Genomic DNA, 13,464 nt, shown 5'->3' with positions numbered 1-13,464 from the left:
GAAACTAAACGTGCCAATCCCCGACTGGGAACCACACATCCTGCTGTACGGCATAAGGGAGGATGCCAGCGGCAGCCGTGACCGCTGTTATATTCTTTTAGATTTCAGTCCTGGTTGATTTGGCTACACTTATGGCTACTGGTGTATTAACAGAAAATGCAGGTTAACACAGCAGGTCCCAGAAATCTGGACACTGCAAACATTTGTTGAGCAGCTAGAGCACTGGTGTATCTGCTAACAGAAAAAAAACACATTTTGTTTTGTGGAGGCATTTTTGTTGCTGTTAGCACTAACCTCCAGGACAAGTACATTGCTTTTCCTGTTATTGCTTCACAGTAAAAGTTGCACACACACACACACGGACACGCACATACACACACACACACACACACACACACACACACACACACACACACACACACACACACACACACACACACACACACACACAGTATATATACAGTGTGTGTGTGTGTGTGTGTGTGTGTGTGTGTGTGTGTGTGTGTGTGTGTGTACTACCTCATACATTTCTTCTAATTAAGGGAGAGAGGTAAGAGTCGTAATTTTTTATTTGGTCAAATATAAAGCTTCTGAAGCAGGGGGAGTTCTTCTCAGACACACTTTGTGATTTAGGCTGTTCATATTTGGTGAATAAAAGAGTTTGCTCTGTGTTATGCTGCCTAGTATTCACATGTGCTGAAGTAGGTCGGGGTGGACATAAAGTCAGCAAGTACTTTTTAATAGAAAAACAAAAGTGATAGTGTCTGGTAGTACACAGTGATGCAATGTCTAGTGTCCATAAACATTAGCATAGCAAAGCCACATTTGCATAAAAGCCTTTATATGCAAATGATATCCAGTAGATGCTTTTCTCTCTACTATCCCACGCTAATTCCAGCTCCCCTGAGACCTCACAAGACTACAAATAAAAATACGCACGGCCATTAGAAAGCTTTAAGTCTCTCTGAATCGAGGCTGTGCTTTAAAAGAGAAAAAACCCAGCACAGAGTCGCGTTTGTTCTTTTGTGTTTATAAAAGAAAACACACTTCTTTCATTCTGAGATAAACAAGGTCACAGAGACAGGGCATTTGTATTGTTCATAGTCAAATAATAATTGGCTGTATTTTCAATTTACCATGCATATTTTAAGAGTGATTAGACAGAGGTTTCACAGGATCACATTCAGTTTTCTACATATTCACACTTGCATGCTTACTTTTGATTGAAACCACGGCTCTGGATGGACACTTTGCAGCAGTCGCATGTATCTCTTTGACTTTGACTGGAGCTGTTTCTGGAAGAGAAGCCCTGCTGTTAAAGGGGAATCGACTCCCAGTGCTCAACTGTTTTTTCTTCTCTGCTAGAGGGTGGTCCCATTTCTATCAAGTAAACATCATCCGCTGTCCTCATTAGTCTGAAAATTAAAAGAGATTTCTTTTTTTTTTCTCATCCTGCCCCAAATCGGTGATGTTTAACCAATAAGATGGAGAAACGGAAAGCAGAGAAAGAAAATGACCCAAAGAGCAACCTTGGTGGTTTTCTGCTTCATATCAGTTAACTGCTTTTAAAGAAATCTCAGTTGGTGTAAAAAGCTCATACAACACGTTACCAAACCACAAGGTCAGGCTGTCTTTGATTTCCAACAGAGCAGCTTAACTTTGCTTCAATCTTGATCACTGTGCAGGTTAAACTCTGGATTCTGTGTTAATGCATCTACAGAGGATGACTGTAAAGATCAGTATCTCACTGTAGCTATTTTGCAGCAGAGCTTTATGGGCATCATGCTTGTTTACCTCCATTTTAAAGGTAAAACCAAAGCCTGAAACTTGCACCGCAATATTTAAAACATTAATGTTAAAAATCCGGTTTTTGTGCCACTTCCCCAGAGTCCAACTGCAAGGCTTTATTTAAAGACATCCAACATCCATCACTGAAAATGCAGAAATACCACTTTAGTCATCTGCATTTTCCTTAATAGACAGCAAAGCAATTCAGCCACAAGACATGCTGTGTTTTGAGTAATGGACATGACTCACTCTTTTCTCGACTGGAAGAACTTGCCCTCCACCCTCGCTGTTCTTCTGTCCCACCTACACATATAACCTGCTGGTGAATGTATCAAATTCACGGTCGTACCAAATCATTCTGGATGATGAAGGAAGTCACTAACTGGAATGGAAGTAGAGGAGGCAGTTTGACTGTAAACATAATAAATTACAGCACCTCATCATAAAGACCAGGGATGCAGTGGACATATCATGTTAATGATAAATTGTATAATAATATCCTTGTAACATTATACTTTAATGCATTAAGACCATATGAACATGATGTGTAGAAAGAAAATATACTGTATGTTACCTGATCCATCCCAACAACGGTACATACACTATTTCTCCTGCCAGTTATTCACAGAATGGATCCCCTTTTTAAAAAAAAATCTTATCTCATAATGAGATATGAAAAATGTATTTGAGTTCCTGTTCTGTTATCTAAACCTGGCGCATGTTTGTGTCTTGTGTCAGGAGTCGAGGAGGAGTTCCTCCTCTGCATGCAGTGGTGCCCAGAGGAGCAGCACCCCGAGGAGCCCCCCCAAGCCGGGCTCCATCTTCCAGAGGGAGGGGGGTTCAGAGAGCCAGAGGCGCCCCCCCAACCGGCGGGTACCGGCCAGCTCCTCCCATAGTTCAGGATACATATGGCGAATATGTGAGTATTTCAAAACAATTCCTCATTAAAGTTTGTCAAGTGTGAGAATTAATCGTTTTCCCTTTGTTTTATAACACGGTGAAGATGATTTGGAAACAAGCAACTGACCGGTTTTGGGCTGTGAGAACTTGTGCGAGTCCCTTTTCACTATGTATGGCATTCTTAAACACTAAATGATCTGTGCCCTTTTAATATCCACAGTATTAACTCATACAATTAGTGTCAGTGCATGTAAGTTTGAGGATAGTTATAGGTGCGTTCTGGTATTCAAAAAACATCTTTTCCCTACCTTTAGTCCTGCTTTGTTGTTCCTGTCCTTAACTGGAACAACAAAGTTGTCTAATTTGGGCACAAACAAAGCTCATTATCAACAACATGAATGCAGTTCTTGTAGATTAGCCTGCTGGTTTGACCCACTCATTAACACAGTCAGCTGTTGCAGCTGCAGTAGCCATTAGCTAACGAGGACAAATACTTAATAACTCTGCCTGATTGTTACATTTTCCGTCAAATGTCATAGCTAAAGCTTTCATTATTTGGATGTCCATTCTAAATAAGCCTCCATTATTCCGCTTAGAAATCACAGAAAAAGACGCCAGAAAATGAATGAGAATCATCACATTTTCAAGTTTTATCGTACATCCATGGGTTCACTGCAAACAGGGACTGCTAATAGCCAACTAGGCATACATTTAATGGTGCCAGTTAAACAAAATGTAAAAATATATAGGCCAAGAAAACAGGGCTCACATTTTGGCCCACTACTAACACCAGGACACCGTTATACTTCCTATTTACAACCCCCAAAGCATTATGGGAACTTTTGTTCCAAAACTTTGAACCCCCAAAAAGATATTAAGATCAAGTAATTGTTGCCGGGTGGTATACCATATAAACCAGTATACCAGTTTGACAGTAATTTCCTGTATGATATGAATTTTTAATAGGCCTCCATACTCCGTCGGCGACATTTAGTGCTCAGGATGTCAAAGTACTTGTATCCTTCGTTAGTTGGGTTTGGGTAAGAATATCAGGGTAAACCAATCAGAGGCAGAGTATGGTAGAAAAGTAGTGCCTGGTGCATAGGTGAAACATTTTCTGTAACTCTTTGATAGTAAGCAAAATATATAATATTGTTTGTTTTGAAGAATGGTTGCTACAAACTGTGAGTGTATTGATTGAGAAAGACCCCTATTAACTGCACACCATTGTTACTAATGGTTATACATTGTAACACAAAAATGAATAACCCACAACACTGATCTCTTTAACAGGGAAAATCACCATGACACACAACAATTTGTCACACATTAACAATATGTAACACTAATAATTGTACATAGTCAAAATTACATTACCAGATGGCATGCTTCTATATTTTATGTTTTTCCAACAGTAGAATAAGTCACTATAAACCAATAATGAGGACCTGTCATACAAAAGAAAATGGGAGCCTGGACCATAGTTGTCATTAGCTTTTGGACTCCATTCTTTTTAATCAGTAGTAAGCAGCAAGACACGGAACTTGGTGACAAATAGCCTCAACTGTACACACACTGCACTGATACATACACAACATTACCACTTATCTTATACTCTCCGTCACACACACTCTCTCTCTCTCACACACTCACCCTCAAATGTATCACAGCATTACACAAAACTATCTCCATGACTATATAACATTGTGAATGGGAAAATATGTTGCTGTCCCTTTTAAAGATGACCATTTCACTACAAGATACACATACCTGCTTAAATATCAGCCTGTATTAGTTAAACTCTCCTTTTTTTGTCTTGCTACATGAGGCGTTAGCATTAAGAGCACACATTTGTTATTGCAGCCATTATTGTGATTTGGTCTTGTAGCTTACCTGCACAGTCTTATGGGAACCTGGCTGTAATATCAACAGCTGCCAGGGATGAATATATTAGGCTAAGAGTCAGAGTCAAGGCAAGGTCCCCAGGCACTCCAGCATCAACATTGCATATTTAGCAGATAGGAGGAGAGAGGAGGTGGCTTGAGTTGGAAAATTGCCCCAGCAGCCCATACCTAACCACATCTGACAGGTTTATTCAGAGGTTGCAATTCAAATGTGTGGAGGTCGTAGAGAATGACTCCTGGACCAGCTGTTTCCCATCATTGTCACAGTTGTAAACTGCATCCCCCGACACCTGCACCTGTGTATTTGGGTGGAGAAAAAAGACCCCCAACATCTGCTGGATGATAAATCTAAGTACATCGCTGCAAATTAGAGGCTGAATGAGTTTGACTCTGTATTATCTGAATCCATCACCATCCCAGGACAAGTGTTCTCCATCGGGCGCTGACAAATAGGCTCTTGTATACATCAATAAAATGACAAAGAGATGTTTCTTGTTCACATTTGTTGCCTTCATTTATCACTGCTTAACATTCACTCATATGCATGTTCTCACCGCTCTTTTTTTTGCTATGCGGCATCGCCCCGGGCCAAAACATTTGTTTAGCTGGAGGCATTTTCTTCCCCTCTCTTGTTCATGTTAAAAGCACCAGACCTGGGTTACCTCTAGGTGATTTTGACATGATAATGCATGGGTGTGCACCGTCTGTACATCCACGCATCTGTGTCTGGATGGCTTTGGGTTTACATAATCTGTATCAAATTACTCTAAATCCAATTGTTACATAGCAAAATCACAAAAATGTTATTATGCTGTGATCCAGTCTTGGCAGCCCCATCTGTCTTAAATGGTTACCATGATAGCAGCCAAATCTCATTTCATGTAATTCATTAGGTGCATTGAGAGCTTTGTTTTACCTGCTGCTAATCCCATTGGAGAACAATTACCATGATGTAATTCTCATTATAGAAACAAGGCTGCATGTCATCTTTTTTGTAATATTGCAATGTTGCCAACATGAAATCCAAGGAGGCTAATCAAAGTAGCAGAACTTCACTTTCATGCTAAATCTAGAGCTATATGTATGTGTGTTGTTTTTGTTCACACACAAGCTTAATTCCTCCCGGTGAGAAGACCAAGAGATGTGCAACACACGTGGGTTTGTATTGTTTATGTTAAATCCTCCAGATACAGTAATCCGTTCTGAGCACTGTGGGTACTCGCTGACTATTGTGGTGTTAAAAACAACATCCCCCTCTCTGCATGTCCAGCCCTTTTGAGAGCCAAACATTGTTAATTGAATAGTGTTATCTATGGTGCAGTCCTTGTAGCAGTTTTAATCTAAATTGGATGTAATGGTGAGGAAAATATTTCAGATACAATAAAAAAAAAAGCTGCATCAAACTGGTGTTGCAGGCAAGAGAAATCATGAAGATAAGATTGTAATATATTCATATGGAACAAAACTTGTGATTTGTAATAATTAAAGAGAAAATAATTTGATTTCTATCCCTTTCAAATAGAGTATTATCTGTATTTCCACTACCGCACTTTGAACGTACCTTTGTGTATGAAATGTGGTTTGCACATAAAGCTGCAAAATAGACATTTTACTAATCATTTGAGTATTTTTTAAAACAATTGTTCTTCTGAATTGCATTAGCCGTGCTAGCAGCATGGCTTAAGAGATGGATGTGTTGGTGGGTGGGTCAGCCCACCACTGTGGTGGTTTGCCATGACATTTTTTACAGATATTCATGGTGCCCAGAGGATGCATCCTAATGTCTTTGGTGATCCCCTGATTTTTTCTCCCGGCCAAACATCAGGTCATTTTTTTACTTTGCTCAATACTCTTGTTTACGAGCAAATACCTACAAATGAATGACATTCCCATCACCCTCAGCTGTCATTCGTTTAACATGCCAACACACGAAACTAAGATGTTGAATATGTAAAACATTATACCTGCTAAGCATCAGTAACATGGTGATTTTTAGCATGCTGGTTTTAGCATTTACCTCACAGATTGGCTGTAGACTCCTGGTCTTAAAAATGGGAGTAAAAAACCATGACAATACGGCCACCTCAGAAGTCCTGTAACCACTGTTTGGGCCATTCTATTTAGAGTTTGCATTTCCTCCCAGTGCCTGAATGACTCTGCGCAGGGTGAGCAAGAACAGACACGTACAGCTAATTGCATCAGAGATAGTGATGTTCTACTGCAGATGTTTCTGAATGTCTAATGTATTTATTAATGACGTGAATTCCCCTGATAATTGTTGACAGATGTGAAAACACTTTAAAACTTTGCCAAGATCAAAACCAAAGGTGCTAAAGTAACAGTTAAAAAAAGCTAAGACATTTGTCAAGTGGAAGTGATACTTCATCTTGATGCATGGGCCAACTTTTTAGCATCCTCAATCTGATAGCTTGAGTAGTATTTCTACCCCTGCAGCGGAAAAGCTTCAGCGAATTCCAGCCTGTTCAGCGTTCTGAAATATGCTGGCAGGAAGAGCAGAATAAATGACACTGAGAAATGACCAAGGGTTACAAATACTGGATTATTTGTTTTCTTTGAACAATATCACTGGGTCTTATTTTGCTTTTATTGTTAAGAACTTAACTTAACTTTATAAATACTGTGTGTGGCACAGCTGTGCGGAGGCGAGACTTTTTTTTATTTAAACAGATGGTCTCATACTGAAGTCATCTGGGAAGAACAAGGCTTTCCTTCTTCTTTTGATTTGCTTAATTTGCTCGCTTTGTTGTTTGCATTTGTGACACCTTTTCGTTTTTAACACAGGCCTAGCAGCACGCGCAGCTGTCTACAAAGTTCAGAATGTGAGGACAGTGTGTTGTTGAATTCATCTGGATTTAGTACAGTGTGCAGGGAACCAATCCAGCGCCTGAAAAGCCGGCTCTGGGTGTCAGCGGCATCCTATCTGTTACAGGGGTATTGTAGAGCACAGTGGAGCGGCTGTGATACTGCTGTTGTAACATGCAGTGCCAGGCCCTCTGTTAGTCTTCAGTGGCCTCAGAGGCCAGTCCTTATCTTTTAACAACACGCCTCTCAGCCATCCACTGGCATACAAATGAAAGACTCACTTAGGGGCTGCTCTCTCTCCCCTCTCTGTCTCCACTTCCCCCCTTCCAACCTCTAACTGTCACACTAATCCTGTTTAGTGTCGGAAACACAGTGCTGTTGCAGTGCAGTCGCACTTTTGTGCTCTCCAAGATATTTTGACTAAATGGTAGATCAGTGCAACATATCAGATATTATAATAGCTTCAATCACACAATCATCACAGTCTGCTTTCCCTTTTAAAGCTGTTTTTCCTCATGTCAGGCACCAAAGAATAGAACCATTTTCAATGTGCCAGTGTGATTTATAAGCCAAGCATGTTTCTCCTCTCAGCTCGCTTGTAACTCAATTATTGAGGAGCTGCTCTAATAAATGGCAATAACATACCATTGTTAAAGTTTAATATGGTTAATAACAGATAGTGTTGTCCGATGTAAATGGACAGTCTCCATCAAGACAAGAGGAGGATTCAGGTAACACTAATGGCTCGTGGCTTGTGCTGAAAACTAATCAGGGCTTCTAGTACCTGCTCTGCTAATACTGCATGGTCTATCTCAGATACGTACACTGCTGTGTGACAAGTAAAGGGATGTGTTTGAAGTGTAGTGAGGAGTTTGGTTTAGAAATGGCTTCCAATGTCCATATCAGATGTAGGTCGACCTGCAACGATTCCAGTTTCTAAAACCTGAGTATTTTCTGGTTTCTTTCCTCCTCTATAACTATAAATTGAATGTATTTGAGTTGTGGACAAAACAAGACATTTATGGATGTCATCTTGAGCTTTGAGAAACACTGTAACCTCTTTTTCTGACATTTAATTGACCAAACAAATCAGATTAATCACGTTAATTGATAATGAAAAGAATAATTACTTACAGCACTAGACAGTAATTACGACTGTTCAGATATTAGTTCAATCTTGGATTAAGAACTCATTACGTTTTTAACACTATGGGTATCCCTTTGGTGTCATTTTTCAACGTGCAGGAAAATGTTATGTTTAGACAACAAAATTATTGGTTTAGATTAAGAAAAATGTTTAGTTTGTGTTGAAATAAGTCTGTCTGTTACGTAACTTGTGTTTGAGACGGGAAATTCAATGACATGGCAAGAGACTTGGTTATTTATGACCAAATTACTATTTGGCTACGTGGCCGTGGTGTAATCAATGTCATGTCCTGCCTCCTGCACACTCTGCCCAACTGCCTTGCCTTGTCTAAACCAAATGGAGTAATAACAGTGAACAAGTCTGACACGGACAATCTCCTGTTGTGTCCTACATGTGAGAAAGGGCAACTCTGGACGATCTTTGGACCTACTTTGTTGGACATTATCCCTCGTTTGTATGAAAAAACTGTTTTTGTTTGATAAATCCATCCACCCCAACCTCCTCCCTACACAGAATTTGGCATTATTTATCCCCGCACAGTGTTGCAGTCCGGTTACACAGAGGCTGAAGACCACTGACCACGCTGCCGTATTTAATGATTTGGGAGTGAGAACAAGTTCCCATGATCTGTGTTTGCTATGTTAGTACTGCTTTGCTAGTTCTCCAATAGTTGAATGACCCTATAGTGTTTCTCTTGGCACCATCATCATATTGTTGGTTTTTCCGTCACACTTTAGTACTGTGACATATAATGAGGCATAATTGCACCCTTTAGGGTTCTTCCTCTCTCGAGGGTCATGCTTGATGAGCAACTTTCCTGGGGATGTCACATTAGCATATTATGGGTAAAAATGGCAAGAGGGGTATCTGTTATAAGAAAGTGCTCTCCATGTCTCAGTCCAAGTTGCACCTTGAAGGTAATAAAATATACAGTATTGTCTCATCTTGATAACTGTTCAGTGTTCTGGTTAAGTGCTGTCAAAAAGCTGGAAAAGCTTCAGTTAGTGCAGGACAAAGCACAATCAGCACTCTGCTGTTCAGTAAGAGAAAGTATAGCCAGGTAAGCGATGACTGGTATTGTTTTCACCCTGTGAATCTCTTTGTGTCATCATGGTAAAATGTGGTTCTGGTGACACCTACTGCAACAGCACCTACCACAAAGGCACATTTGTGTATTTTGCTAGGCGTTTATTTTGCTGCCTGTGGCCAGATTTTGTCACTGTGACATTGTTGCTACTGTGCAAGATACAGTTACAAATTGTTAATACCTATTTAGTTGGGATCAAAATCAAAGCCAAGTTCGAAAATGGGTGTGATCCAAGCAAGGGGGCGAGAAGTAGGAGGTCGGAAGGGTGGAGGGTGCCAATGCCCTACTATTTTACACCCCTGGTCCCAATTATGTGTTAAAGCTGGTGTGATCTCTAGTTTATTCTATTGTGGGATATAATGGTTTTGATTTGTTTCTAATATTTGTATTTGTAAATATTATCTGGAGCTAAACACAGTTGGGATCGGCTCCAGCTCCCCCGCGACCCTGACAGGGACAAGCAGTTGAAGATGATTGAATGAATATAAACACAGTTATCAAACTTGTGTTCCTGAGACCTGCACAATAAATGAGAAAATAAGTAATTGATGTTTTTGCAACATGGAAGTTTAGATGAACGGAATTGATATTGTTGTTATTTAACTGTTTTGCCTGTACATTGATAGACATTTTTCTATGTATGATGTGTATGTGACTGGTTTGATGCCAGCCCCCACCACAGCGACTTCCTGGTTGATCCAGTACAGAAGTGCCAAAAACTGAAGTTCGCCCAGTGTTCACTAGGGGCAGGTTTCACAATAGAGCAATTTCTAATTGACCCCCATGTCAAACAGGTCATTTTCACAGCATAATTAATTAAATTATTCAAAGCCTGGTACAAAATAACTAGTCTAGTTTGTATGTTTAGGTCATATCTCCATGACAACACTAGGGGGGGGGGGGGGGGGTACATTTTTTGTACCAGGCTAGTTTTTATTTTATTGGAGGTTAAAGTTTCTGAATAATTAGGGGGGCGCCGCCTCTTGATTGACTGACCTCACCTCAAAGGTTTACGTCAGCCTGATGGAATCTTCTCCCTTTGAAAGCAGTGGAAGTGAAAGTGAAGACATTGTTAAATATGACTGTATTTTATTGTATTGTATTGTATTATTTTATTGCACCCCAGGAGGAGTACAGACAGCAGCTAATGGAGTTCCCAATAAACTAAATCAATGCAAAAGCAGTAGGTGGTAAGTCACATGGTATCAAATCAATTTTGTGAGACTAACTTCCTGGAACTATTTTTTTCATACCACACGAACAAAATTAATTACTTTAAATTAAATATTAAAAACACGCTAGAGTAAAGGCGTTTAATTCTTTACCATTCACTTCAAGCCATAGTAGTCAAAGAACTTTTTTTCTTTTTAACATTGCAAACCAGCAAAGATTATGTATCAGGTCACCCCTGGAGGGATATTGCAACTTGATATTGCAACTGTCCCAAGCTACAGGTTTTTAATGGTGGAATACTACACTTAAATTCAGATGTGTTGTATTTTAGAACACATCCCCTGCTGCCTATACAACATAGGAATAGAAAAATGTTTGTAGAAAAAATATCAGCTATTTCTTATGCAGAACTAAATGTGGTTTTCTAAATAAATAAAAGTCAACATTTTTAAGGTGTAGGGATGATCTGAAATAACATAATAAACTGTGATATAATTTCATGATATCACTGTCTTATATGATTCGTATGATTCGTATGGCCCATGCTGCTCCTTATTTTTCATTAGCTGCACCTTTTCAGTACGCTACTGCCTGCAGTTCATGATACTGCTGCTCCGTGTCCTGAACTCATTGAATACTCAGGCAATCAGATGCCTGTTTATGACTGTTTCTCACATCACGTTATATAACTTTGCAACCTAGACTTCATTCATTTGTGAAGTTTACTTACCATGTACAGTTCTGCTGGGCTTGAAGCTTCATGTCTGGCTCGTAATGGATTGTGTTGATGTATTGTGAGAGTACGAAGATGTATGCATCTTTATCCTGTATTAGCAGTAGGGCCCGACCAAAATGGGATTTTTCAGACCAATACTGATTTTAGAGAGGAAAAATTCACACATTACTGATATGGTGATCCCTTTAGTGAATTTTTGAGCTGGAATGAAAATAGACGTTTTCTGTGTCGATTGTGTGCCAGTTTTCCACATACTCAGAAGGATGCTTTGAAACAAAGAACTTTACTAAAGAATTATATACACCTACAATGTATCACATTGTCAACCAATTCTAGAAATTAATGAATGCAATCATGTTTAATTTCAGTCAACTACTGACCATTTAAGTAAAGAATAAATACAACTAAAATAAATAGCGATATGACACAATTTGTAAATTACCCCATCATTTTCTCCATTATATGTTCTCTGAAAAAAGATTTTCATATTGGTGCATATCAGAAAACATATAGTCCAATATCAATACATGCGTACAGTATATGCCAATATGGCATTCTGAATGCTCAGAATACTGCTATTATTTAATTTGAACAATTACATTTTCCCTTAAATTACCTTATTTATTATCATGTGTCCAAATGCCATGCATAGTTCTGGCCCTGTTTAATAGGTAATAGTCAGTTTGGAATTACCAGGGAGGACAGTTAACTTAGTCCTGTTTATGACTGCCCTCATGTTTTTATACTCAAATAAAATATTTCACTCGACTGTAGCTGCCTGCACAATCACAGCTATGTGGTTTTACGTGGTGTCCTCTCGAGATTCCTGTCTTTCAATCAGACCACGTTTGTTCCCAGCTGTTATCCCAGCCTGCAATAGGTACTGTATAATAGAGACAACTTTTAAATCTATTGAAATGAGTGGAATGAACCCCAGATTTGTGAGACAGAAACATGCATATTTGTGACAAAAACAGAGACATCATTTCAATTTCAAATGGGATGACTTTTAACAATCCACAAACTTACTTCAGCAGGTGCCTTTTAGTAAAAACCTGTTTCAGCTTTAAAGACTTTAGTTGTGGCTTTGATAAAATACAGATGATTGTAATCCTATGTTCATACTGTACATTTGTGGGGAAAATGTCAGCTACTTGAAAGAAAAGCATCTGCCAATTGAATGTAACTAGTGCAGTGTCCTTTGAAAACGGGCTTGTTAGGAACTGGCCGATTGCTTGGCTTGCAGTTTTCTAGAGAACCACTCATCCAAACTATTTACTTAACACTGCGCTTACTTGGGTCCTTAGCTTTACACCTGCCATGACATAGTTGCATTCCACAGCAATGCTGTACCTGTTATTTGCTAACAGCTGTGAGTTGTGACCAGGCTATTTCAAGGAATTAAAGCGTCCATTCCAAAATTTAAACCACTGATGCATGAAAAGGTTGGTTACAGTGTAACGTGTCCCTTCTCTCTGGTCTCTATTTCTTCATCTGTTCTTTAATATATTGTAGGGACCAATGGAGAGCAAGCTGTACCCAGCATGCAGTTTTGGGGTTTAACAGTTAGGGTCCCCTTTCAATAAATGACACAGTGTGTGCATAACACTCTACTAATAAATATGTCCCATAGATCTAATGAACTGCTAGCTAAGACCAGCAAAAATCTACTTCCATAATGAAATCATATTGTATTTCCAAGGACCAAGAAGTTCAGTGTCATTATCTCATACATATTCATGATTGTGGTCTAGTTCTATTTTATTCTACTCTATTCTGATTATAAATATCCATGAAGGTGATCCTAAATATTATATTTTCAGTACCATAATTGCTCATCAGTATTGATCCTTAGAGCCTTCATACTAATGTACTGTGCTCAGTGGGCCATTCATTTATTTGTTTG

At 39.2% G+C, this 13,464-nt stretch overlaps 1 protein-coding gene across 1 annotated transcript in view; it reads left to right on the top strand.

Moving 5' to 3' along the window:
* Positions 1-13,464, top strand: part of khdrbs3 (KH domain containing, RNA binding, signal transduction associated 3) — a gene marked incomplete at both ends in the record, with an annotated part of 114,820 nt that overhangs the window by 74,944 nt on the left and 26,412 nt on the right. The window contains one exon of the mRNA XM_083926235.1: positions 2,527-2,707. Coding sequence (XP_083782361.1) covers positions 2,527-2,707 — 181 coding nt within the window. The remainder of the gene's footprint in view (positions 1-2,526; positions 2,708-13,464) is intronic.

Source organism: Echiichthys vipera (assembly GCF_963691815.1).
Source record: "Echiichthys vipera genome assembly, chromosome: 13".
Taxonomy (NCBI): Eukaryota; Metazoa; Chordata; class Actinopteri; order Perciformes; family Trachinidae; genus Echiichthys; species Echiichthys vipera.
Note: the sequence above shows the minus strand (reverse complement) of the source record. Positions and strands in the feature narration are given on the sequence as shown.